The sequence below is a fragment of the Lodderomyces beijingensis genome (assembly GCF_963989305.1).
Source record: "Lodderomyces beijingensis strain CBS 14171 genome assembly, chromosome: 1".
Classification (NCBI taxonomy): Eukaryota; Fungi; Ascomycota; class Pichiomycetes; order Serinales; family Debaryomycetaceae; genus Lodderomyces; species Lodderomyces beijingensis.
Window position 1 is genome coordinate 2,778,926 of NC_089970.1, and position 24,928 is coordinate 2,803,853.

Below are 24,928 nucleotides of genomic sequence, written 5' to 3' on the forward strand. Positions count from 1 at the left end.
ACAGAAGATCACTATTGTCGAGAATGAAAAAAAAAATAGTGTCTATTTCCGCCACCAGCATTGCGTGGGCTTTATATTTCTTGCTCTCACACGAACCCAGCTCAGGCAGCGGTTGTCTCTCCTGCGGTTTCATAATTTGCAGAACCGTTTGGCAAAAATTATGTCTCGATTGGGAGAGCCAGAAGTGGGTGCATTGTGGTACGAAGTATTTCAATGCCAGGAGATACGCTGGAAAATCTCACTGGCAACACCCGGTGAGTCTGAGCTCCCAATTTAACATTCCCGCATTTTTCCCTCTTCCCCCCCTGGAGTTTCAGCATGGAAGTGTCAGTGTTCCTCCGCTCCCCCTTCTGCCTTGTCCCGCTGAACAATGTAGAGAAAATAGCCCAAAGCTATAACGCACCCACTCTGTGACTTTAATTGGTTCGAAAGCAGACTCGGAACCACAAAGGAGATCGTTAGAGCTACCAACCACCAGACACAACGGGGGAGATTATAACAAGACACTAAGCTTTTCTTTTAGGGCTTTGACAGAGCAGATTTTCTATTTTCGGTTTTCGTTTTTTGATTTTCGATGTGTGGTTTTTGATTGAAGCTTTCCACTGTTGCTGGTTTCAAACAAGAACAATCTCGTTTCTTTGGGAGGCCTTTGTCCAGGTACGTTTAAACGCTCCTTTTTTGCTAAATTGCATTTTTGCAATTGTAGTGGTGGTAAAGGCACGTATGCCCAAAGTAGCTAAAATGTGAAAATGGACAACCCACTCCTTTGAGCAGCACGACACGTGCGAGGACTCTTTACACTAGAACAAGAGGATTTGGTGTAGAATTCAAGCTCGTGATGGGGCTCTTCACCTTGAGCTTGCTCACGGTGATGCCAAGGGTGATAGCGCTGGTGCTTATACTCGACAGACTTACGAGACTGTCGGCGCCTTCTTTGGTGGTTGATGGCATTGTAGTGTGGTTGTGTCGTGTTGTGTCGTGTGGTGTCGTGTCGTGTCCCCCCACGGTTTTGTAACTAATGTCGTCGGTGTCTTTGTGACTTGTGTCATGTTTAATTGTATGTGGTTATCTCTCTGTGTCTATCTGGTAGTCAAGTAGTAATATCTGGTGGATGCACTGTCGCTTAATTGGACTCTCTGGCATTATGCAGTAGCAGCTAATAATATTATTAGTAACGAACTGTTAACAAGAACAGATCTTTTTTTTTATTCTTAATTTTTAATTAATGCTAAATTTTTCAAGGAGGGTGAGCTTCATACAAGAGAACATAATGGCAGTAGGCAGAGTACATATTCAACATCTAGCATATATATTTCCACCACTTTTTCCCAACTTTTGCAACTTCTCCAACCCTTTTTCTTCACTTTCTACACTTCAAACCTCAACACACACCCCCGCTCTTGTCTTGCTGATAGACTGTGTGACACTTGACGCTAAGTTGCCATCCTCATAGAGAATCACTTTCATCGCTATCGGACGCTTCATTCTTCTACGGGCCTGGTCTATTTAGTTCCACTTGCTATAACATTCCCATCCCCCCCCTGCTATTCCTTGCTTGAGGTCAGATTCAGTTGTCAAACAGTTTGGTTCTTCAAAGTAGCTTTAACTAGTTCTCCACCAAGAAGAATATTCAATCTCGCTCGCTCACCGCTGCTGGAAAGAGATTTGCTTTGACATCTGACTCTCATCCGTTGAAGTTTCATTGTCAACTACAAAAACAACTATTCCATCACTAGGGTTTCTATTTTCGATCGCTAGGCTTGTACAGTGTTGGACTCACGGAACGCTATTCCCACACTACTGCTGCCTCACATTTCCAGGTCTTTCTTCAACACCGTTTCAACTTTTTTTCTTTGTAGCGTCACGGATTCACGACGCAACACCTTTACATTTGCATACCATTTGTACGTCTCCCTTTGCTAGTAACTGGTTACTACTGGAGATCCGTTGAACTTGAACTTTGATAGTCTTGGTTAAAGTCGCAAAAAAAAAAGAAAATACCAGTGTCGCATTTTCTTTCCAGACACTGTCCCTTTTTTTTTTTTTTTACAACCAAGTCAAGTTCCCCACAATTTTTCTTTTTTGACAACCACATTTTTTACATCAAAAAAGTGGTTTTTCCCACCGTGTGTGTTTTATTCGCCTTTGCTTTGTATTTGTCGAGATAGAATAAGGTCCCACCATGGCTACTAACAACTCCCCGGACGCTTTCCACCAGCAGAGGTTGGTGCAAGCACAAAATAAAGCTAATAACCCGTTTTTGCAGCAGTTGGAGCAAAAATGCCACAATGACAGTGTTGCTGAATACCACATTGACGTCTTGGAGCACTTGTTCACCGCAGAGATCCAGACGTTGCCTACGTTGGGGTTGATTGAGCAGCAGCCAGAGATCAAGTTGAGCATGAGACCGTTGTTGCTTGATTTTTTGTTCGAAGTTGGCAACATTCTCAACTTGTCGAGATCCACGTTCCCACTTGCAGTTAGCTTGATTGACCGTTACTGCTCAACACGAATCGTCAAGAAGCAACACTACCAGTTGTTGGGGTTGACGTCGTTGTGGATCAGCTGCAAGAACTTGGACTCCAAGTTTAAAATACCCACCTTGAGCGACTTGAGAAAGATCTGTGTTGATAGCTACACCAAGGAGTTGTTTATTGAGATGGAGAAGCACATCTTGAAGTCGTTGGAGTGGGTGGTCAATGCGCCCACCTACGACGCGTTTGTCGATAGCTTTCTCAGCCTCTTGACGTCCGGTAGTGACTCCCAGGCCATGATTATCAAGCACAACATCCAAAAGATCAAGGTGACTGCGTATTACCTTGGCGAGTTGTTCCAGTTTTACCCCAACATTTACTTTGACTACTCGTCGTCGAGAATCGCCATTTTGGCCATCATGTCGGCCATCTCGTTGCTGAAGCTCCCCATCAACTTGATGACGATTTTACATTTCTACAACAATGTGCTAGCAGTGTCAACCTCCCCACAGCACTTTCCACGCTTGGTGCTAGTGATTGAGGATTTCCAAACAGTGTTTCAGAATATCAAGTTCCTCGCTATCCCCAACAGCTTGCAACAGAAATATTTAATGAACTGCCGCCGCACCAACCCCAACGGCACCAGTGATGGCAACCGCAACGGCGCACTTGCTGCCAACAGAGCCGTTCCACCAAAGACGCCAAAAGTTTCCATGCCTTTGACCCCGGGGCCAAGTCCCGAAGAGCGAATTGATAGAAAAAGACGGGAAACTTTGGACCAGCCTCTGCTTGGGGGGAACAACGCGCCCGGTCCGAAAAGAATGAAGAGTAATGATACCACCACCTCAGGAGCCCCTCATAGAATATAGCACGAATATATGACTTCTAATGAAAAAAGAGAAAAAAAAAAGTGAATAAATAAATACAGCGTGATAAAAAAAAAAAAGAAACAGAGGTGAACTCCAGGCTTTCTCTTGCGTTTCCCCTATATTGTGATTGTTCCGAGAGAAAACCGTTTTTGTGTATCTTGTCATAATCCGTGCAGCGTAGAGATCTACGGTTGAGGGTGGAAGGAATTCCTGTGCCCCTATCTCGTTGAGGAAGGGGAAGAAACTAACAAACTTGGTGCCGCATCCTTGACGTGACACTTGAACTCTCTCAACTACACGTGCGACTACGCTGGTGGTGCTGGCCGTGGTAATAGTGGTCCAAATTGAAGTGGATCGATAACCCACCACGGGCGCAATCTTTTGCAATCATTTGACAGCACATGGTAGCGCAGGCTCCGCGCTATTGTGCACTGTTGCAACGCGATCTAAAAGCAAAGAGTGGAATTGGTGAGATCACTTTTTCTTTTATTGTCACTTTATCGCTGAGGGAGTACATTGAAAGACGAGCGTAAAATGTTTGAAGCCAAGTTAAACATCGCCTTCCGGTGACGGCAGTGCTTCACGACGCCCGTTCACCCTGTGCTCTAACAACCCTCCAAACTGTAAAACAAAACGGGTGAAACATTTCATCCAGCGGAGCCAAAAGGAAACAAGAAAATTACTACCCGGGTTTGTTGTTTGGCACTTTATCTTGAAACGGAGTAGCAAATGTACAACCCTAGGGGAAGCCACATTTGGCTAATTGTGAAACTTGTCTGGCTTTAGTCTCTGACCATTAGGGAGACTAGCGCTTAGTTGAGCTGACTAAACTCAAAATCCAACAAAGACAGTCCAGGTTAGGCGCATCTGACTGAAAAAGAAGGACAACTTGTCCTTTGTTACAGGGTGGAACGCGGGAAGGGGGGAAGGAGTCTGCAGTATATTGGTCGAGAAGGGCGTGCCGACCGCGGTAGACGCGACGCGTGAGAAAGGAGGTCCATCGGGTTTGGATGTGTCCCACTCTAGCAACGGAGATTAGGTTAGACACAAGGTGTAACGTGTAAGGTATCCCGGTTGCCTCCATGTGGTTTCAACTCGCTTGCTCAGCCTTGGAGATGTCAACTCCGATGATGACTCTTACTCTCCCTTGTTGACCGTCTGGGCTTAACATCGTCTACTGTTCACCCTAGACTTTTCCAACATTTCTCCCTTTTTATTTTCCGCACTAATGGCTGCAATTGTCAAATGGACATTGTTCTGCGAGACAATAGTAAGGTTAGATATAACCTCGTTTATCTTCACTTTAAAATTAGCTTCCTCTTGGAACGGACACTTGCTGTGCAAGGGGGGAGGGTTGAAGCACAGGAGCCCACCTGCAAAGAGCTGCCCTTGAAAAAAAAAAAAAACGTTTGTCTTGTTCATTGGGGACCCAGGTGGACTGATTCTTATGCTGGTTAGTAGCGCCTGGATCGAAAACGTTTACTTCACATGAGGGACAAGTTACACGGCCCCCTCCCCCATTTCCGGCCCGTGTAGGAGAAGGAGACGGTGTATCTTTGGGCAAGTTGAAGAGAGTTTTTTGTCCAGCTCCTCAACTCCGGCCACCTTTATTATCCCCTCTGTGGTGACGTTAAGGCTGACATGAGCGTCTTTGTTTCCCTTGCATTGCGTTTTTTCGCAAATCGTGGAATGTTCAGCATCCCACGGTGTGAGTCTCGAAACAAATTCTGCTTACACAAAGGCTGGACGTCCAAGCGCAAGCCGAGGAGACGAGGGACTAATCACCCAATTGGGTATAGTGGGCAAACCTGTTCTGTTTTGTTCTTCGCAGGGATATTTCTGGAGGTTTTTGTGGTTTCGCCATGGCTTGGTGAGTCTGGCTCGCCAGATGGAGTCCGAGCGGAAAGAAAAAAAGGTTAACCTATTAACCGGCCCGGCCATTGATAAAAAAATAGAACCAATTCTTTTTTTGTAAGTTGGTCAAATCTGAATCCGATTCAATGTTTCATATACTTCGTTCGACGAGCATTGCGTTGTCTCAGATTCGCGACAGTCCTCAACATACGCTGGCAAGAACGGTAGATATTGATTCCCCTACGCTGCAGCAACTTGATTGCTATCTCAGCCGTTGAGCAAGGCTGCAGAATTGAACAGTCTCCTCGGGACAGGGGGCGGCCGAGGGAGCATTACGCAAAGCTGACGAGGCCTTTCGCCTTCATCTTTGCCTTTTCTTGGCCTACATTGTTTGAAAGCACTCGCTGCTATAACCTTTCATTAACACCTGCCTCGTCTGTTCTGGAAGGTGGAAAAAAAAAACTAGTGTGGAGCTCTGTTTGATACGAACAAAGAAAAAACTTTAGCTTTTCTATCGCAGACAAAAAAAACCACACGCCTGTTTTCTGTCTTGAATATCTTCAGACACTAAACACTCGGGTTGCGACATTGGAGACAATAAATAAATCAAACGATGATAACCAGACGCGGGGATGCCACAGCGATAGTGAACTAAGGGATAACTAAGCTTTTGCTGATCCACTGCAGCTGGTAAAAAAAAAAACAAGCTGAAACAGGTTATGTCCCCGGCTCCGCGAAAGAAGCAAAAGACGGGGGTGAACGACTACAATGGATGGGCTGTTCCCGCTGGCGATGTGCAAGTTCCCACGCTCGATGCAGATGATACTACCCCCAAACAGTTTTTCGACCTATACATCAGCTCGAGAAAGCCGGTGAAACTCACGAGTCGAGAAGGGTTGGTCCCGCTAACAAAGTTCAAACTTGACCGTCTCTATGAGACTTTACAGTATGGAGACGAGGAAGATGAGTTGCAAGTCGAGCGATTGCACAGTGGTGGGTTCGGCTCGGGACAGAAGCGGGTCAAGATGAAGTTGAGCGAGTTGATGGACAAGTTGAAACTGGGCGATGGCGATTACTATTTGACAACGCAGTATAAAGAGAGTGGTGACCTCGAGGTGGATCCCGTGGAGCAACCAGACGAGGAAGACGAAGAAGACGAGGAAGAGGAAGAAGAACAAGAGGTGGACCATTTTGCGGAGACTTTATCATTCGATATCAACAATCTTCGGGATGACTTTGATGAGGGGGAAGATGAAGAAGGGGGTGACACGATTGCGATGGACCAGGACGAGGCGGTTGAACGAGTATCGGAACTCTACCAACGACCCTTGTCTAATCTTGCCCAGTCTGACATACTACCGCTTCACCCAAAGATAGTTCCAACATTGATCCCACAGCAGATCAATCTATGGATGGGCAAGACTCAAAAGTCAGGCAACTACAAAGTAGATTTGACAACCCCATTGACTGACCTAGACAAACAGATACCGTCAAATGGCTCTAGTTCAGGTCTACACCACGACCATGCCGATAACTTGTACATATTGGTGCAAGGACGGAAACGATTTACAATCTTTAGTCCCGCGGATGCAAAGAAATTGTACACTTGGGGCAACATTGCGAGAGTCTATGGCAACGGCGTCATTGACTACAAGAGAGATGCAAATGCACCGGAGTGGATGAGTATTAGAGACGACGGCGCAATTGAAGAAGACGTCTTGCGCTGGCAACAGGGACACAATGGTGATGGACAAGACGAGTTGCTGGTGGAGAACACCAGAGTGGATCTGACACACCTGCTCGATGGAGAATCGCTCGATCCGCCTAGTTTTTCCAAAATCCCGCCCGCGCTACTCCATCTTGACGAAATGGATGAAGCCACCAGACAACACGTGGAGGCATTTGCCCTGGAGCACTTTCCTGGTGTACTACAGTTGAACAAGATGACCGTTTGGCTAGAACAAGGCGAGATGCTATACCTACCTGCCGGCTGGTTCCACGAGGTTTCGAGCTTTGGCGTGGAGGATAACCACGCTGCCGGGGCAGATGTACATATTGCGCTAAACTATTGGTTTATTCCTCCAAACAAAAACGAGTTTGAGGATCCGTATAGAGACGACTATTGGCGAGAAGATTGGCAAGTCACCCTACAAGCGCTCGGGTTATTGAAAAGTGGCGGCGACGAGCACGAAGATGCCAAGGATTGAGTACTGTAAATAGGCCCAGAGGTAAGAGACTCTAACGGAGCCACCTGCCGTTGGTTGCAAAAGTATGTAAACGCGCAACATCTGATTGCTGCGAAAAATAAGAAAATGATACCCTCGCATTTCATATAAGAGGGCTATAGCCCGGTTCCCGGGCCACTCCACGGGAATAGGGGCCGCTGGAGTTCTACCTAGATTAGCACCGAGGAGGAAAGAGCCATACATGCAGATAGAATTGATTGGAGATACTGACGTGCTTTGTCTACTTTAACCACGCGCCAGTAGCAGTTATGACACTACACCAGAGTTTAGATTGCGCCATTGGCTTAGGGGTTCATCGCCCTGGGTTTTGGCTCTACACCTCTATGTCAAGACGGCGCGGTAGTTAGAAGTAAAAGAGGGGGTGACATTTACGAGTTAATTACGTGTTGGTTTCTGAACTATTGCTTAAGATGCGCTATTTGTTGTTGAGACGGCGGTGTGGAAGCGTTTCACCAACCAAACTCATTTCTCCCGGTTATTGATTATCCGCAGTCGAACCGCTTCTCGTTGAATAAGACAGCAAGCAACGTCTAGAAAGATTGCCTTTGCGAGCGATAAGCGAGATGTCGCCGTTGGTGGTGGTGGGGGTGTAAGGCCAGAGAGAGATGGATTATTATTACGCGCAAGGCAGTGGCGGGAACACTTTCTGTGTATAGGGAATAATAGAACAGAGAAGGTAGTGGTTAAACCCGTGCCAGAGCGACTTCTGATTGGATCGATAGATGGAAACAACACCCACTGCACGCTGTATAGGGGAAAGGCAACAAGTGTTGATGCGAGATTGCTCCCTGTTTTCCCAATTAGGCACTCGAGGGTTTCACACAAGTCTCTCAAGTTTCTGAGACCCGAGACCGGATCAATCGATGGAGGACCTGGATCTATTTGTTCAATAGGACTTGCTGAAAGGACTTGTCTTACATTCGTGAAGGACTTTCGATTGCGTTTCACTGGCGCCTATGAGTTTCTCCTTTCACATACTAAAGTGCGCCATTTCTACTTCCCCTGCAGCACGTTGTAAATGGAAGAAAAAAAAAACACTTGTGTAGCATCAACAGGTTCTGATTGGTACCGAGGTAGCATGTGCTCCGGCCACCTCCGCCCTTAGATCCTACCCCTGTCTCTTACCTATAGACTGCAAAGGCTATGAGGAAGGGCGGGAAAGCACCACCTGGGGGGACCCAGCTACAGGGAAGTGGAAACAGCCCATGCTAACAGACTCGGTAGGCCTCGCACTGGTATAATGTGGCATCTGATTGAGAAAATAGGAGTCGCTCTTGGAAGCTGAATTTGACCCCCGGACACGACCTTCTCTTCCCCCCCCCCCCCAATCTCAGTTTTGAAAATTTCGTAGTAATTTATTTCACACAATCAATCGATACGATCCTCCTGATGCAACAGGAATATTGGATATTTTAATATAATCCAAGCACCATCCCCTGCATCTTCCCTCCCACCCTTTAGTTTTTCAGTTTATCCTCTTTATATACACCCAGTGCTGCCACGACCAACACTTTTTTCAACCTAGGGCTATCGCGTCACGTTTGTAACACCCTGGAACCCACAAACACTCCATAGTCCAGAACACATATTCATATCCACACGCTCACTAGAAACAAGTATTTCACTATCACTTGTTCCCTACTCCCACAGATTACTTTTGATTATCAACTTTTGTTCCATACACCCACAGAAAAAAGAATCGCTATTGATATGAACTGCTAAATCAGGTCTTGCAAAGTTACACTGTTTACACCGTCCGTATCATTTGATGACATTTTACTCCTATACGACTTTTTATATCTAGAACTTGTCTTTATCTACTTTCATATACTCAGCAGGGAGAAACTGTACATTATCAGGTTCAATTTTTATTTTATTTTTTGTTTTTTTTTTTTTTCATATATCAAATCATAGATCCATTTCAATTTTGTTTCAGATACTATTGGTTACAGTTTTGCAATCTACCAGACAAGTTATAGCAAGAGTGGTCAAATATGGCATTAACTGAAAGACGTCCGTTGGAGTTACACGGGATGGCCAGTGCTGCCTCGCCCACGTTCAACCCAAACACTTTGGGTGTCGCTAAAAAGAACAGAACCAAGAGCTTGCCCTTGCATCCGACGGAAAAAGTTGCATTAGAGAGGGCAAAGAACCAAGACAACGGTGACGACGATGCCATCGGTGCGAGCTCGGAGGAAGAGAGCCAGGACTCGGATGAGGAGGAAGAGGAAGACGAACACGAGGCAGAGAGTGAGCCCGGTCGAAATTACTCGATTAGCGGGGACTTGGCCAAGATGGATATCGGCAAGGAACAGCAATCTTCTAGAAGCACTAGCCCCGAGTCCGTTTTGGAAACGCAACCAGACTCGACTAGAGAGTCGACTCCGCCTACTTCAACATCGAGTCCTCCCTCATCCAACGACTCGTCAGTTGCAACCGCAGCTGCAAAGAAGATCAAAAAGCCAAAGCCAATTTCTAGAGCACCCATTGCCACTGGCATCTCAACGGCTATCCCCGTTACCGGTGAAAAGCCAGAGCCTATACAAGAAGGCGACGCTTCCTTGGAAGACGATGTCCTCTTTAACATCTTTCTCATTCTTTTCAAAGAGGATCCAGAAGGGCAAGGTTTAACCGTGAAACAGGTCTGCGACATCTTGCGCGAAAAGAAACCCGAAATGGCTAGTCTTTCAACAAAGACCTCCAATTTGGTCAGCGCCAAGCTCAACGCGTACATCAAGAGAATCGAAAAGGGCGACACTAGTTTAAAGTATGCCATTTCCAGAGACTGGGCCGACGCGTCGCCAAAGAGAATGGTTTATGTCTACCGTGGGATCCTTGCGTCCGGGTTCGAACACGTTGCCAAGACCCTATTAGCGGAGGTTAAAAAGGGGGAGCAGCACAGTCAAGAGTACAAAGATGAAGACGTGTCGGAGGAAACAGCAACACCCACAACCACAACCACGGCCTCCACTCCCAACAGGCAACCTCAAGATCCCGCAGCTGAAGACGAGTCGCTACTTACCGCCAAACAGGCCAGCTTGGCTAAACCAAGAAGACAAACAATGTTTGACTTGGGCATCACCAGACACTCCTTTTTCGAGTCCAGTTCCTCTGCGTTTGAAAAGCACCACTTGAATGTGCCCTACTCGTCAGCACCAGTCACTGCCGCCTTGAATCGCACTGCCACCACCACTACAACCACAGGGGAAGACGACTTCACCGGCTCGGACCATGAAATGGACGAGTTTGACCTTGTCTTTGATGACGAATCAGACAGGGATGACGATGACGACGAGACCATCGAAACTGTGCGCAAAAACGGGAAGCGGTCCAAGTCAATGTCCTACTTGTTGGTTAAAAAGCCCAAGTTTGTCACTGCTGCTGCTGCTGCTCCGCGCGCATCTCGTGCTCCAAGCATGCACAGTGCCAACGCCGCGGCTGCTGCGGCTGAGTTGCATGCCGCGGCATTGCGTGCCGGTAACCACGGCCACGAGGCAAACAACCACAAATGGTTAAACGTCATCCGTTCCGGGTTTTTATCTCTCGACATTGGTGCTCCTGAAGATACCGACATTGACTCATTCTTTGCTTAAACATTTCAGTTTTCAAGTTTTTTTGCGCAAAATTGTTAGAAAAGAAGAAAAAAATATATTGTATAGTTATAACGTATAATGACTTTTTATTGTTTGTACTGGAAAGGGCAGAAGTTATGTCATGTAGTACTTTGGGCCGTCGCCGCCTTCAGGCACGGTCCAGTTGATATCCTGAGAGGGGACCTTGATGTCGCAAGTTTTGCAGTGGATGCAGTTTTGCGAGTTGATTTTGAACTCGACTCCCAAGCGGTTGGAGTCGCTTTCCACATACTCGTAGACTCCAGCTGGGCAGAACCGTTGCTCCACACCTTGGTAACGGGGCCAGCTGAGCTCGGCGTGTTTGTGCAAGTCCTGGTCTGGAACGCGAAGATGGCAGGGCTCGTCCTCGCCGTGATAGGTGCCTGTGCGGTCCACCGAGGTCAAGATATCGAAAGTTAGCTCATTGTCTGGTTTCGGATAGTCGATGGGCTTGAAGTTTTGTGCGGGCTGGGTTGCCTCGGCGTCGGTGTGGGTATACTGGAGCGTCCAAGGTTCGTGTCCCTGTGTTAGCATTGTCGACAACCCGGAATGGGCCAATCCGCCTAATGTGCCCAAGGGCGAGTTGAAGCTGGGGCGGACGTTGCGGACGGCGTGCAACTCTTTATAGGCCCACGACTCCTTGAATGCGGTTTCGTATTCCTTGAGAGTGACAGGGCGCTGGCTTATGTCCAACTCGAATTGCTCCTCGTCGCCATCATGTGGCACGTCCCTGAGTTTGTGGTAGATAGACTCAGCAGCAACTATTCCCGATTTGATCGCGGTGTGGGTGCCCTTTATCTTTGGCACATTGAGGAACCCCGCTGAACACCCGACGAGGATGCCGCCGGGGAAGTACAACTGCGGGATGCTTTGGTACCCGCCTTCGTTTAGTGCCCTCGCCGCGTAGGAAATGCACTTGCCTCCGCGCAAAGTGTCTGCATAAAACGGGTGGGTTTTCATTTTTTGAAATTCTTGGTAGGGGGAGATGTACGGGTTTGCGTAGTCGAGGCCAATGACGAGCCCCACAGCTACAAGACCGTCGCCAAAGTGGTAGATGAATCCACCCCCATACGCGGCCGAGTCGCGAGTCAACGGATACCCCAACGAGTGCCCCACGTAGCCCAGCTGGAATTTGGACGCGTCAACTTCCCAAACCTCCTTGAGCCCTAAACCGTATGTTTGTGGGGCTGAATCGTGACGAAGTTGGAAGTTGTTGATTATTTGTTTTGACAATGACCCGTGGCACCCTTCCGCAAACACGGTGACTCGTGCGTTGAACTCCATTCCCTTTTCAAAAGTCTCCCTTGGCGCGCCGTTCTTGTCCAACCCCATGTCCTGCGTCGCTACACCCAACACCACATCCTTTGCTTCGTTGTATATGACGTCGCTCACACTGATGCCCGGGTATAGCTCCACGCCCAACTCTTCAGCTTGCTCGCTGAGATACTTCACCACCGTGTTGAGACTAACAATAAAGTTTTTGTCCTTGTTTGCCAACTGCGGAGGTTCAGGCAAGGGCCACGCCGAGTTGCGCGTCAAGTACATCATGTGGTCCGACGTGACTTTGGTCACCATATCCGCCGGCAATGGAACATCGTCACCACCGTCGTCTTTGGTTGGAAATAGTTCGCGGAGCGCTTGCGGCTCAATCACGGCTCCACTCACAATGTGGCTTCCGAAATCAGCCGCTTTCTCCAAGACGATGACTCGCATTTCGCCAGCGCCATGTTCATGGTCTAGCTGCTTTAGCTTTATTGCTGTGGCTAGCCCCGAGGGACCGCCACCGACTATGCACACTTCTACTTGATCCTTGGCTCGTGGCTGATTTAGAATTGCCTGCTGTTCAGTTGTTAGATTCCGAGTGAATGCCCTGGGGAGGGACCTGACCGCCGGTGAGTACGGTCTTCTCGTTGAAGTTGCTCTTAGACGTTTGCATGTCTGGCGTATTAGACTGGGTATCATTGCGTGTGGGGTGTATGCTTGGGGTTTTGGTTCAGCCTTGTACTGGCATATCTGGTGGCTCAATATAGAACTCGAGTTTTTCCAGACTGGTAGCCGTTTTTTTGATCTCATCTCCTGAAGCACTGCATGCAGCGCTGGTCAAATCAAATGAGTCAAATTACTCATAGCCAAAATGGGGTCAGAACTTGTAGAGGATTTGCTTATCATCATGACATTATTAGCCGCGGCTAGCCGCGGGTCGCGGGAGACGTCTGTTCTACTTACTACCACCATATACACTCTAGGACACCCAAATGGTTAGTGCACGAGAAGCGTCCAACTCGTCCATAGCAAGGTTCCAGTCATCGTTTGAGTCCATCACCACGAAATCACCATCTTCGTCTTTATACCGTAGCTTGTTGATCACAAGATGGTCTCTCACGAGCCCACTCGCCGATATCCTCAGGGCTATCTTCAGGTGCAAATCGGCAAATTGGATCTGCGAGCTCACCATTAAACAATCTGCAAGCTCGGCGTTGTTAAAGATTAAGCGTATGCTGACATCCGGCGACGGCAACGTTGGCGCCAATGACACGGGTGTAGTGCTGGAGCTGTTGTTGTAGGATGTTGAGGACGATGTAGATAGACGGGAAAACTCGCCTGATTTTGATCTGTTGCCGTTGCGCATCATCATCATCATCGATTGCGTTGAAGACGAAGAGTGGTGTCGAGTTTCGTTGAACGAGTTGCGCTGCTGGTCACCGGTCAAGGCCTTTGGCGACTCGCCGCCCATGTACTCATAGATGGATGAGTCGTTGGTGTTTGCAGACAGCTGCGAGTCACGTAGTTTACGTGAAATGTGGTTGTTCATCTCACTTGTTTTCAACGATCGTAGGCATTGTTCCCATTGCGCGCGTGCCTCTTCTGACCGGTACTTTAGTGTAAACGAACCGCTTTCCTTCTTGCCAGACCATGCAATCACCAATGTGTACCCATTACTGGAGTGCGGGCTGATGTTGTATATCTCCGAAATGTAGACCCTACCCCGGAGTTCCAACGGTGTGCGATCGTTTTTCCCGTTCAACGATTCAAGCAAGTTTGCCGTTGATTGTGACACTGTCGAGCTCGATTTCTTTCTGCTTCCAAACTTGTTCTTTTTGTCTGGTTTCTCCTTCTCCGTGCCCACTTCCTTGAAAAAGAAGATGATTTTTTCAAAGAGGTAGGCCACGTACTCCTTTTCATTTTCTGCGTCTTTGACTCTGACTATCCCATGATGGAGGAGCTCGCCTTGGTCGCGTAGATTGAATCCTTTCCAGTTATTGACTCTTTCCATCAACTTGCGGAGCACTTCCACATTTTCTGCTCTTCGCTGTGCTTCGTTGACTTGGTTGGCCACCTCCTTCATTGCCGATCTTGCCACGTGCAATTCAGAAGCCTGGGAGTCTGCCGGCTCTCCATTGGACAGTTCGGGTGTGGTTGTTTTGATCAACTCTTTTAAAAGCAATGGATACTTGCACAATCTCTGTATCGGTTTCAAGATGTACGATTGAAGTTCAAACCCAGGGTCAATCAAGCTTGAGGATCTCTTTAAATTTGCATTTTCCTTGTTGATCAAGTCAATTGCCGTAAGCTGTCCAATTGTCCACGGCACGTAGGCTCTGAATGGACCAAGACTTGCGTGGATAAAGACCGAGCCGATTCTTTGGTACTTGACCGGTACATTTATATTGCATTCGAGTCCATTGAGAAATCTTCTTTGGAAGTCGATTATATCGTTCAAGTTGGGGAACAATGTGTGAATTTGCTCCAGCGAGAGCAAGTCCGCTTCGGACAACTGGTTTCTGTAGCTCAACAACAACTCCAAATCTTGCACGTATTTCCTTTCGGTTTCAATGATTTCTCGAAACACTTTGGACCGCTCGTCGGCAATCTGCACATCCAACTTGATGTCGTCTTGCTCCTTTTGTCCGAGTGTTGTTGGCTGCAGGCCGCTATCCAATAGTTTATTGACAAACGAAATGATCTTGAGCAAGTCCTGGGTGCTATCGGAAAACACATTTGATATGGTGAACAACTCGTCTTCTTCAAAAGCAAAGAGCGTTTTCACCGCAACAATGAAATCGTAAACCGACTTTTTGCAAATTCGTAAGTCGTCCGAGCTAACGACAACCAACTGGTTGTCTGTGGAACCCGAGACATGGTTATATATAAGGCACAAGGGAGCACCTTGTTGGAACAACTTCCACAATTGCGTTGCCGGGTCAACACTGATATTCGCGGGTAGCACACCCGCGGTGAATGTTAGCAAGCTTTCATGGATATTTGCAACACCATAGCTATGGCTCGAGCTGCGAGTATTACCGGTGCCGTTACTAGCAGACCTGCTCTGTTGTTGAAGCAAATTGCCACTGCCCATGGAATTCGATGACTGCATGGAAAACCGGTCCAAGCTGGCCACGTTGCCTTCCTGGGCCAAGCTTAGCGACTGCTGATCACACAACTTTTCCGCATTGTTGAATGCGAGGTTCATAAACGGCGTTATTCCCTTGATTGCCAGTAATCTCCGCTTCAAGGCCTCGCATTTGTAGTACAAGTGGTCCTTATAATTGCTAGGTTTGTTGAAATTGTTGATGTTTAACGGACCCGACAGGTTGGTTCTCATGGCCGTGGACTGCAACAAGGGTCCGTTTGTATTAGCCGTGGTGCTTGTGGACGAGGTGGACGAGCTAACCACTGATAAGTTTGAGTTTGTTGAAAATGACCGAAATGGCTGAGGAGGCGTGCGCGAGTCCATTATAGTCGGCAAATAAACTGTGGTTGAACAAGCTAAAGGGGAGACAGAACGAATGAAGAATGTTTGAAGGAATGAATGCTGTGTCAGCCTTGTACTGCCAAATGGATTGAGTGGTTGGTTGTTGATGGAATGTCGTGAAATCTTTTTGGTTGTGGTTTTCTCACTCTCGCCTTTACCTTGGAGTACTCAAAAAACCAATCAAGTATATTAACAGTTGCAACACTAGAGGTGATGAAATGTGAAATGGATGATGATCGGTGAACTCTCGAAGGTGATAGGTGTGTCTGCTACAGCTGGTATGAAAACGAAACAAAATCATCAGCTTGAAGAGACAGCCGCCAAACTCAAATCGTAAAAAGAGTAGAATTTCACCCACCTGGGAGTCTAGTCCGCATGTAGCTTTGCAAGATGCTACACCAACACTTATTCACAAGCGTGGGGAAGCGGAAGGGTAAGAGCAGTACTTATTGCTACTAGGAAACTTGTTCGCATGGAGTAGACCCAGTTGTTTGGCTCTTGCAGTTGATTGTCAAACGCAAGAATTGGTGTAAACCGCGACTTCTACTTACGCTGGCTTCATAAAAAATGTTTACAGCTACTACCCACACCTAGGTAGAATTTCCCCCGGGTCAACATCTGTAAACACGTCTTCGCGTCCTCTCCTTCCTGGTAACCCCGACCTGCTAAAGGGGTGGTCTCTAAGCTATGTCCTGCTAACACGGTTTCAAGTGCCAGTTTCGTCTACAACTTAATTCTGACGTGGCACGCGTCGCGTGGGTGTATCTGGAGGACCTTTGGCGAGCGAAAAAGAGAGTCTGCTGTGGTAACATTTTGAGAACCAAACAGGTTGGTTATTTCCACACCAAAAGAACCAACGTCTATTCGCTCTTTTCTTCATCTCCACAGATTACCCTCGTTATAGTAACCGCCGGTGCTGGGTTTATGACGCTGTAGCTGAACCACGCTTGTTAGACCTTCCAAACCCGTCGAGATGACACATCAGACTGCTTTCCATAGGATCCTATCACGTTCAAAAGGCACTTTCCACGGCTCAAGCTTTTTGGTTTCAACAGACTCCATCAGCTGGATCCACGTTGAGTCCATCTTTATCACCGCGATTGGACAATTGTACTCCACTGACCAGCACGGCAACGATTACTTGCTCCTCCGCGCGCTCCAGTCCTGCTCCATACAAATTATACCGAATGTGCAAAGCTTGCAGTTGCAGCAACTGCAGCAGACCCAGCCACAGCTGCTACACCAACTACACACATCGTCAACTTCCACCTCGTCCGTTTCCACTGCGTCGTCAATCCTACCGACTCGAAAGAACAAAAACAAAAAGAATGGCGGCGACACCAGCACGCCCGAGGAAGACCCGCCCACGGTATTCATCAAAACATTTGCCAACGACAAGTTGTACGTCAAAATCGCGTCAAAGACAAACTTTGGCAACTTGATAGGCACCTTGATTGCCTGGCAGAACTTGAAGCCGGAGGGCTTGGCCAAGAAATGGTATAGCGAAAACAAGCAGGTTGTTCCACCGTCCAAATCTAGTGCCACTCCTTATGAATTGCTAGTATGCCGGTTCAAATTATACGGTCCGTTGCCATACAAGTCAAAGAACTTGAACATCATCCTGGGGCCGAGAGGGCCAATCTACCAACCCAAGATTGACTCAAACTTCAATAGCAGTTTTGATGACTCCGTACTGAACCACGCAAGTGAAAACAACTACTACATCAACGAAGGATGGTTTTACACAATGGGCGCATTGAACTCAAATGGGATATTGAACTTTATAAGCGAGCTAGACGGCACTTTGCTATACTCAATCGATGTAAAGTCGTTATACTCAACTGAGATCCGCGAGATCCACAACTCCATCTTCAACAGCTCCAACGTGTTGTTCTTGGGCCAGTTGAAAGAACTCCGGCTAAATAATACTATCCGTACCACTAGCACTCTAACAGCGGACCAGTTGTTGTTGACCCCGTTTTTATCGCGCGATGGCAAGTGCATTGCCAGTAACCAAAGAGTGTACATTGAGTTTCCCTTGCATATAGATCTCGAAGATTGGTTTGTGGGGCTTAACTATTTTGCCAAGAGAGAGTACATTGGATCATTCAACAGCGAGTCCAAACCGGTCACCACCGCAAATTTGCACCGCACACCAACGGTTTCAGACTTTTCACGCGATCACTTTCGAGTGTCGAAAAACATTTCCGTTGACATCATTGAAGCCAAGTTTGAAACAAGCAGCGTCGATGCGGCAAAGGGGGGCAAGATCTACGCGGAAATCAGAATGTGGGGCTACCCTTGGTCACGGACGGCAATTGTGAATCACACAGTCAACCCGTTCTGGAAAGAGGAGTTTCTGACAAACTTGCCGATATCCACGCAAATGATCCACATTTTGATCAAAACATGCAGCAACCCAAACAATGGACATTCTCCGTCGGATAAGATCATTGGCACTATTTACGTGACGCCCGATATCTTGACAAAGCAAATCAGCACTAGCTCCACCATCATGACCAGCACCAATTCGCCCTCCACCGGAATCAAAGTCAAGTCCATTCCAATCTCGACAAGCTTTAATAGCAACCGCAGTCTCGATATCGTCAGATTGACGATATACGACCCATGCAACATCCCCATTGGCAAACTCTTGCTCCAAGTCCACCTCAAGGAGTTCCACATCCCAAGCAGTCTCCATTTCAAAAGCTTGGAGTTTTTGCTCAAGAACGGACCAATCGATGAACTCGTTCATTTTTTTAATGAAAACGTTGCCGCATCTGAATTTGAGCGCGTCAGTGTCATTTTGCTCGACATTTTCCAGTGCTTGAACCAAGAGGAAAAGTTTTTTAAGGTGTTGATGGAGATATCACTTGCAACACTTGGGGATAAACTCACCAATGGTTCCAAGAACACGTCCCAGAGCAATGTGTTCAACACGCTTTTCCGAGGGTCGTCCATTTTCTCCAAGGCGTTGGAGAGGTACAACATCAGAATCGGACAGGAGTATTTGGAAAAAGTGTTTGGGGACTTCTTTGCAAAGATCAATCGCGAGAAAAAGAATTGTGAAGTGGATCCGCGGTATGTAAGGTTGCAAGAGAAAGCGGCGCGACATGGTTACCCGGAAGGAGACGTGCCTGATCTGCTTGGTGGTAGCAGTGATGAGGAAGACGATTCGGAGGAAGAAGATAGCAATGAGAGGGACGAAAGGGTCAAGCAGATGGTGGAGAATAACTTCCAAAACTTGTACGCCTATGCCGAAGAGCTCTGGCACAAGATCTACATCACATCCAACGACATCCCCCAGCAGATCAAGACGCAATTGAAAAACTTTCGAACCAAGGTGGAGTTGTTTTGCGCGGCAGACGACAATGTCACCAGCTTAAACTGTGTTAGCGCGTTTATTTTCCTCCGTTTCTTCTGCCCGGCAATACTCAACCCGAAACTATTCTATTTAACCAAGAACCACCAGACGGGGGTCACCCAACGCACCTTGACATTGATTGCTAAAGTGTTGTTGAACTTGGCCAACAGACAGGAGTTTAGTCCGCATAAGGAACCGCATCTCGTCAAGATGAATGCATTTTTAAGAGAGCACCAGTCTGAAGTCTACGAGTACTTTGATAGGATAACGGGACGCAAAAACGATTTCAATGAAAAGATTCTTGATCTCAGTCATGAGGTCAAGAGGTTCGACTTGGGGTTGGATGAGACATCGCACGAGTTGCCCACGACGCCGTACCTCATTGACAAGTATTTGCGAATGACAGAGTTGGTGCACATGTTGGACTTCAACACCATTGCAGCGCACAAGATGAATAGTCAACCGAGCTCGCCAATGGCAAGTCCACAACGAAACGTGGGTGCAGCCTCTAAGCCCGGCTCGGCGCAGCCGCTGCCCTTGATTCGCGATAACGCTAGCGACAGTGACCACTCGATAAACCTTGAAGGGATAAACATGGATGGAGATCTCAGCGATGACGCCGTGCAGGAGAAGCTTTACCAAATCGGCTCGCTCGAGTTTGAAAAGCTGGAGTTTTTGAATCTACATGGTGGGAACGAGACTGAAGGGTTTAGCAAATCGCTATACAACGGCAACGAGGAGATTTTTTCGTTTATCAACTCAAAGGTTTCGCTAAAGGATATCCAGATCCAAAGCACAAGGATTATGAACAAGATCCATAAGTTGGAGAGTTACCTCGAGGGGTGTGAGTACCCATCAAACTATCTATCTGTGAAGGAAAACGACTATGTATTGTGGCGTGGGTTCACTAACGACGTATTGAGCAGGGCCTGGTTGGACGTGTCACGAAACATGATCATCTCCTCGGATCTAAACTTACATTGTGCTAGTGGGGGGATCGTCGGGGTTAGCAATGGTGGTGGAAGTGGAGGAGGTGTTGGCGGTGGCAGCAGCATTGGCGCTGGTGTTGGTAATCTTGGCTCCAGTTACAAATCTATAGTCGACGACAACGCGTTGGCGTCGTTGAAGTTGAAGTTTTACGGCGATGTCCATCCTCAGCATAGATCAACATCGTCGATATCTACATTAACAATAGACCGAAATGGGGCTGCACTGCAAAGCGACGATATGGGAAGCGTAAGAGGAGGGAGCAGCGGCAGTATCATGAGTGGACAAAACGGAGGCAGAGTCAAGAGTTCACTTCGCAAATGGCTTTCACGCAAATCAAGCAGCGCAAGTTGACTGATAACGAGGGGCTGTTAGAGTTGTAGTGTTATTTTGTAATAATATGTTTTATGATCACGGGACTGATGAACCGAAGCAGTTGGTAGCGGAGTAGTAACTGCTCAGCTCAGTAGTGTACTTTTCGCACCGTTTTGCAGAAACTAACCACGTTGTCGTCTTTTGTCGCTTTTGGCTGCGGCTAATTAACCGACAAAGGAAGTTTCGACAAGTGGTTAAAGCCGATGGGAGGTGTTTGACGTAACCGGGTTGCACTAAATACATGCTACTGACAGATTGTCAAAGAGCAGGAACAATAGAGCAGCACAGCAATACAGATATCTTCAGGATCACTCGGGGACCACGCTACCTTGCTTAGCCAAATAGGGGCCGGAGATGTTGTTTGGAAGAAACCCTATCCTCAGACCAAGCGAGCGGAACCATGGACCGTGTAGAGATCATGGCAATGTAGTCCAGCCCCAACCCACGCTTTTCCAAACGCTCTTATCACCCAGTTTCAAGCACGAGATGGCGTGGGTGGCGGTGCAAGCAGCTTTTGCAAGAGACACGTGTGTGTTTGATAATGCATCCGAAGCCTCCATACGATTGCTACCCACGTCAGCAATGCGAAACAACGACCATCACGTGACCTACAGAAAAATCTATTTTTGTTGAGTTTCGCTTGGTGTGTGGGCGGGCTGGGCGCGTAGTGGCGGTCTATAACAACATGGTTGCCAACGATGAGAGACCCAAGGCATCAAGTCTGGCCAGGGTGTAGCATTTGGATTCGAGTGACTCCCTATGTGGTGTTTCGTTTTTACGAGATGGACGCTCGGTTTGCCTCTTCTAGGCTGGGCTCCCCCATCGGCTCCAACTCGCTGGTGTTTTCAACAATCCGCTGGCGCAGGGAAAAAAAAAAATGTTTCTTTCTTTTTTGTTGTTGTTGTAGTTTTCATATAAAACATCTCTGTATTCTCAACACTCTCTTTTATTCCCACCACTGCTATAGATAGAGACACACATCCCACGGCACCACCGCATTCTTTGCATCTCATCTGTGTTCAAGATCTCCAGAGCCACACGGGAGAGATCTTCATCGGACATACAGTCACGGGATACCCTACCATTTTAGGCACTTTGGTCTACTTTTTTTTTTTTTCTTTGTTACTGATTTGTTTTCAAATTTCAAACCCCACCATCAACAGCAACCCACTTTGAGTCACACTAGCTTGTTTTAAAGATGACAGCGGATAACATGAGCCAGGTTTCAGAAGATGTCTTGTTGGAGTCGTACCCGCAAATCACCGCACCTAGTGAGTTGACCGGCTTCACTTCCAACTTAACAGAGGAGCAAGTCGAGGCGGTGATTCAAATGCGCAAGGACTTGGTCGAGTTGGGGTACGCGCAGAGATTAGACGACGCCAGTTTATTGCGCTTTCTCAGAGCTAGGAAGTTCGACTTGGCCTTGGCGAAGGAGATGTTTATCGAGTGTGAAAAGTGGAGAGACGAGTTTGGCACCAACACCATCATGAAGGACTTCAAGTACGAAGAGAAACCCATTGTTGCCAAGATGTACCCCACTTACTACCACAAGACAGACAAGGACGGCCGCCCTGTTTACTATGAAGAGTTGGGCAAAGTCGACTTGAACAAGATGCTCAAGATCACCACCCAGGAAAGAATGCTCAAGAACTTGGTTTGGGAGTACGAGGCCATGGTCAAGTACCGTTTGCCCGCGTGTTCCAGAGAAGCCGGACACTTGGTGGAGACCTCGTGCACGATATTGGACTTGAAAGGGATATCGATATCCACCGCATACAACGTCATTGGCTACGTAAGGGAGGCCTCGAAAATCGGCCAGGACTACTACCCGGAGAGGATGGGTAAGTTTTATTTAATCAATGCCCCCTTTGGCTTTTCCACTGCATTCAAACTATTCAAGCCGTTCTTGGACCCAGTCACCGTGTCAAAGATCCACATTTACGGCTACTCCTATACCAAGCAGTTGTTGAGACAGATTCCTCCGCAGAACTTGCCCCAAAAGTACGGCGGCATGGATCCTGCCACCGACGATGAGTTGTTGTTGGGCGATGTGGGTCCATGGAGAGATCCCAAATACATTGGACCTGAAGGCGAGGCACCAATGGCATAAAAAAGAGAAAAGAAAAAAAACATACGTCGAGAGACAAATCACTCACGACCTCTGCAACGAGGTCTTGTCGGTTGAGTCGATCATGAAACAGGGATACCAGATTATATACATACAGTTTTGTACTTTACTTCAGGGCTTTTTCAATTGATAGGCAAAGTTATCTTATAGAGAGATGATTCGTAGTGTACTCTCGTGTCTTGCTTACAGTTGCTTTCATTCGGATTTGTATACGAGTTTCCACTTTTGGATCTTTTCCGTGTTGAGAGCGCGCCGCGCACACTTCCGAAATGGGGCCCCTGGCTGCAAAATATGGATTCCAGGTTCAATCCTAAACTCTTGGATAAACACACCAGGCAATAATAACTACAAATACTCTACTCAAGAACGAACCGAAAGGCAAAGCAAAAGCACAGATCTTGCATTGCCTTTTTTTTTTTTTTCTTCATTCGTGAAACAAGTCAGTGGGTTCTTCAATGGTCAACCGGGATTCGCCAAAACAGCTCCGCGAGAGCCCCGATAGCACATCCACTTCGCTTGTGTCTACGGCTCAGACTGCCACCGAGCAGACGTATACCCCGCCAACGACGTTGGATCCGCGCTTTTTCCAGCCGTTTGGTAACGGCAAGTTTGATTACCTTGAAGAGCCAGGCTACTACCTCGATGAAGCCTTGTTGCAGACGAAGTCTGAAGACGTGCAAGTGGTTCGAGAAGTGGTGGCTCATGCGTCACTGGCACCGCCAATGCGTTCCCGCTACTGGAGATTGCCATTTTGCAAACTGAACTGGCGGTTTCTTGTGGCCGTGTTGGTGGTGACTACGGTTTTCGCTGCCGCGTGCGCGTATGCTATAACGGCAAGCATCATGCTCAACAACCCCATGCGCAACGGACACCGGTTGGAAAAATTGACCAACAGAACATATACTCAGCTCAAGGCCATTCGTACCAATCTAGTCGATCCCGATAGCCCTGTGCTGCCTGCAAAATCAAGCTGGACGTTGGTGTTTTCCGACGAATTCAACGTCGAGAACCGCACTTTTGCCGAGTACGAAGACCAATTCTTCACGGCGGTGGACTTGTACTACCAAGCCACGCAGGACTTGGAGTATTACCTGCCGCTGATGGTCACCACCAGAGACGGCTGTTTGGAAATCACGTTTGACAAACACAAGGTGGGGCAGCAGCTGTACGTTTCCGGTATGGTTCAGTCGTGGAACAAGTTGTGTTTCAACAAGCAGGCGCGGGTGGAGATCCTGGTGCAGATGCCGCGCCTGGTGGAGAACGGGCTATGGCCCGCGGTGTGGTCGTTGGGCAACTTGGCGCGGCCAGGCTACCTCGCGTCATCCGACGGCGTGTGGCCCTATACGTATGACGAGTGCGACGTGGGGATCTTGCCGAACCAAAGCACCGCCAATCTGGGGATGTCCTATTTGCCGGGACAAAGGTTGAGTTCATGCACGTGTTTCGGAGAAGACCACCCTAGCTTGGGTGTGGGTCGCGGTGCGCCCGAGATTGACATTGTGGAGGGGTTGTACCATGGCAACAAGTACTGGGGGGTCCAGACTGTGCAAGTTGCGCCCTTTGACGAGTGGTGGAGACCGGATTACCGGTTCGTGGACATTGCCAATGTCAACAACACAATGGTTAGACAAGACGTTGGCACGGTGTACCAGGAGTCGATCTCGCTCGAGACCCCGGTTGAGATTGACGGGTTTATCCGGTTCGCCATGGAGTACGACACCAAAGGCGGAGGGTATGTGCGGTTCGCTATCAACGACGTGGAGACGTTTACATTAAAGGGCGAAGCGTTACATGGAAACCAGTGGATTGGCCACAGGCAAATCTCGCGCGAGCCCATGTCGCTTATCTTCAACATGGGCTTGTCGAGGGTGTGGAACCCCGCGTTGAGTCTCCGCAGGTTGGACTTGCCGGCAAAGTTCTTGGTGGATTATGTGCGAGTGTACCAGCCGCGAGACCAGGTGAGCTTGACTTGTGATCCGGAGGACTATCCTACGCTGCAGTATATCAGGGACCACATGCGCGCGTATGTGGATCTGAGTCTACACGATTGGAAAGGGGCCGGGTTTGCGTTTCCCAGAAACTCTATTGCTGATAGTTGCCCGTGTCCTGGTAGGGTGTTTTCCAGAAACTGGGAGTAAACCGGGGGGTGGGGGGGGGGACCCCTTTTGGAAAAGTGGCTGCTTGGGTGTGGTGATTGCAAAATTTGACAAGTGACACAAAATCAACTTGTTAGGTGATTCCTTTTTTTTTGCTCTGGTGGAGCCGAT

The 24,928-nt window shown here is 47.9% G+C and overlaps 8 protein-coding genes across 8 annotated transcripts; 6 read left to right on the forward strand and 2 right to left on the reverse strand. All coding sequences in view use genetic code 12, as the record gives it.

Moving 5' to 3' along the window:
- Positions 1 to 2,182: 2,182 nt before the first annotated feature.
- On the forward strand, positions 2,183 to 3,343 carry LODBEIA_P11290 (uncharacterized protein; the record flags this gene model as incomplete). Its single annotated transcript, XM_066970983.1, has 1 exon — positions 2,183 to 3,343. One exon carries the CDS (start codon positions 2,183 to 2,185, stop codon positions 3,341 to 3,343), a length of 1,161 nt encoding a protein of 386 aa, XP_066828067.1.
- Positions 3,344 to 5,916: 2,573 nt separating this feature from the next.
- LODBEIA_P11300 (uncharacterized protein) lies at positions 5,917 to 7,404 on the forward strand (the record flags this gene model as incomplete). The annotated part of the gene is made up of 1 exon (XM_066970985.1): positions 5,917 to 7,404. The coding sequence occupies one exon, from the start codon at positions 5,917 to 5,919 to the stop codon at positions 7,402 to 7,404; it is 1,488 nt and encodes a 495-aa protein (XP_066828068.1).
- A 2,033-nt stretch (positions 7,405 to 9,437) lies between these two features.
- LODBEIA_P11310 (uncharacterized protein) lies at positions 9,438 to 11,036 on the forward strand (the record flags this gene model as incomplete). The annotated part of the gene is made up of 1 exon (XM_066970986.1): positions 9,438 to 11,036. The coding sequence occupies one exon, from the start codon at positions 9,438 to 9,440 to the stop codon at positions 11,034 to 11,036; it is 1,599 nt and encodes a 532-aa protein (XP_066828069.1).
- A 114-nt stretch (positions 11,037 to 11,150) lies between these two features.
- On the reverse strand, positions 11,151 to 13,016 carry LODBEIA_P11320 (uncharacterized protein; the record flags this gene model as incomplete). Its single annotated transcript, XM_066970987.1, has 1 exon — positions 11,151 to 13,016. The coding sequence occupies one exon, from the start codon at positions 13,014 to 13,016 to the stop codon at positions 11,151 to 11,153; it is 1,866 nt and encodes a 621-aa protein (XP_066828070.1).
- A 280-nt stretch (positions 13,017 to 13,296) lies between these two features.
- LODBEIA_P11330 (uncharacterized protein) lies at positions 13,297 to 15,789 on the reverse strand (the record flags this gene model as incomplete). The annotated part of the gene is made up of 1 exon (XM_066970988.1): positions 13,297 to 15,789. The coding sequence occupies one exon, from the start codon at positions 15,787 to 15,789 to the stop codon at positions 13,297 to 13,299; it is 2,493 nt and encodes an 830-aa protein (XP_066828071.1).
- Positions 15,790 to 16,780: 991 nt separating this feature from the next.
- Positions 16,781 to 20,512, forward strand: LODBEIA_P11340 (uncharacterized protein; the record flags this gene model as incomplete). Its single annotated transcript, XM_066970989.1, has 1 exon — positions 16,781 to 20,512. One exon carries the CDS (start codon positions 16,781 to 16,783, stop codon positions 20,510 to 20,512), a length of 3,732 nt encoding a protein of 1,243 aa, XP_066828072.1.
- A 1,219-nt stretch (positions 20,513 to 21,731) lies between these two features.
- On the forward strand, positions 21,732 to 22,643 carry LODBEIA_P11350 (uncharacterized protein; the record flags this gene model as incomplete). Its single annotated transcript, XM_066970990.1, has 1 exon — positions 21,732 to 22,643. The coding sequence occupies one exon, from the start codon at positions 21,732 to 21,734 to the stop codon at positions 22,641 to 22,643; it is 912 nt and encodes a 303-aa protein (XP_066828073.1).
- A 473-nt stretch (positions 22,644 to 23,116) lies between these two features.
- LODBEIA_P11360 (uncharacterized protein) lies at positions 23,117 to 24,799 on the forward strand (the record flags this gene model as incomplete). The annotated part of the gene is made up of 1 exon (XM_066970991.1): positions 23,117 to 24,799. The coding sequence occupies one exon, from the start codon at positions 23,117 to 23,119 to the stop codon at positions 24,797 to 24,799; it is 1,683 nt and encodes a 560-aa protein (XP_066828074.1).
- Between the last annotated feature and the right edge of the window lie 129 nt (positions 24,800 to 24,928).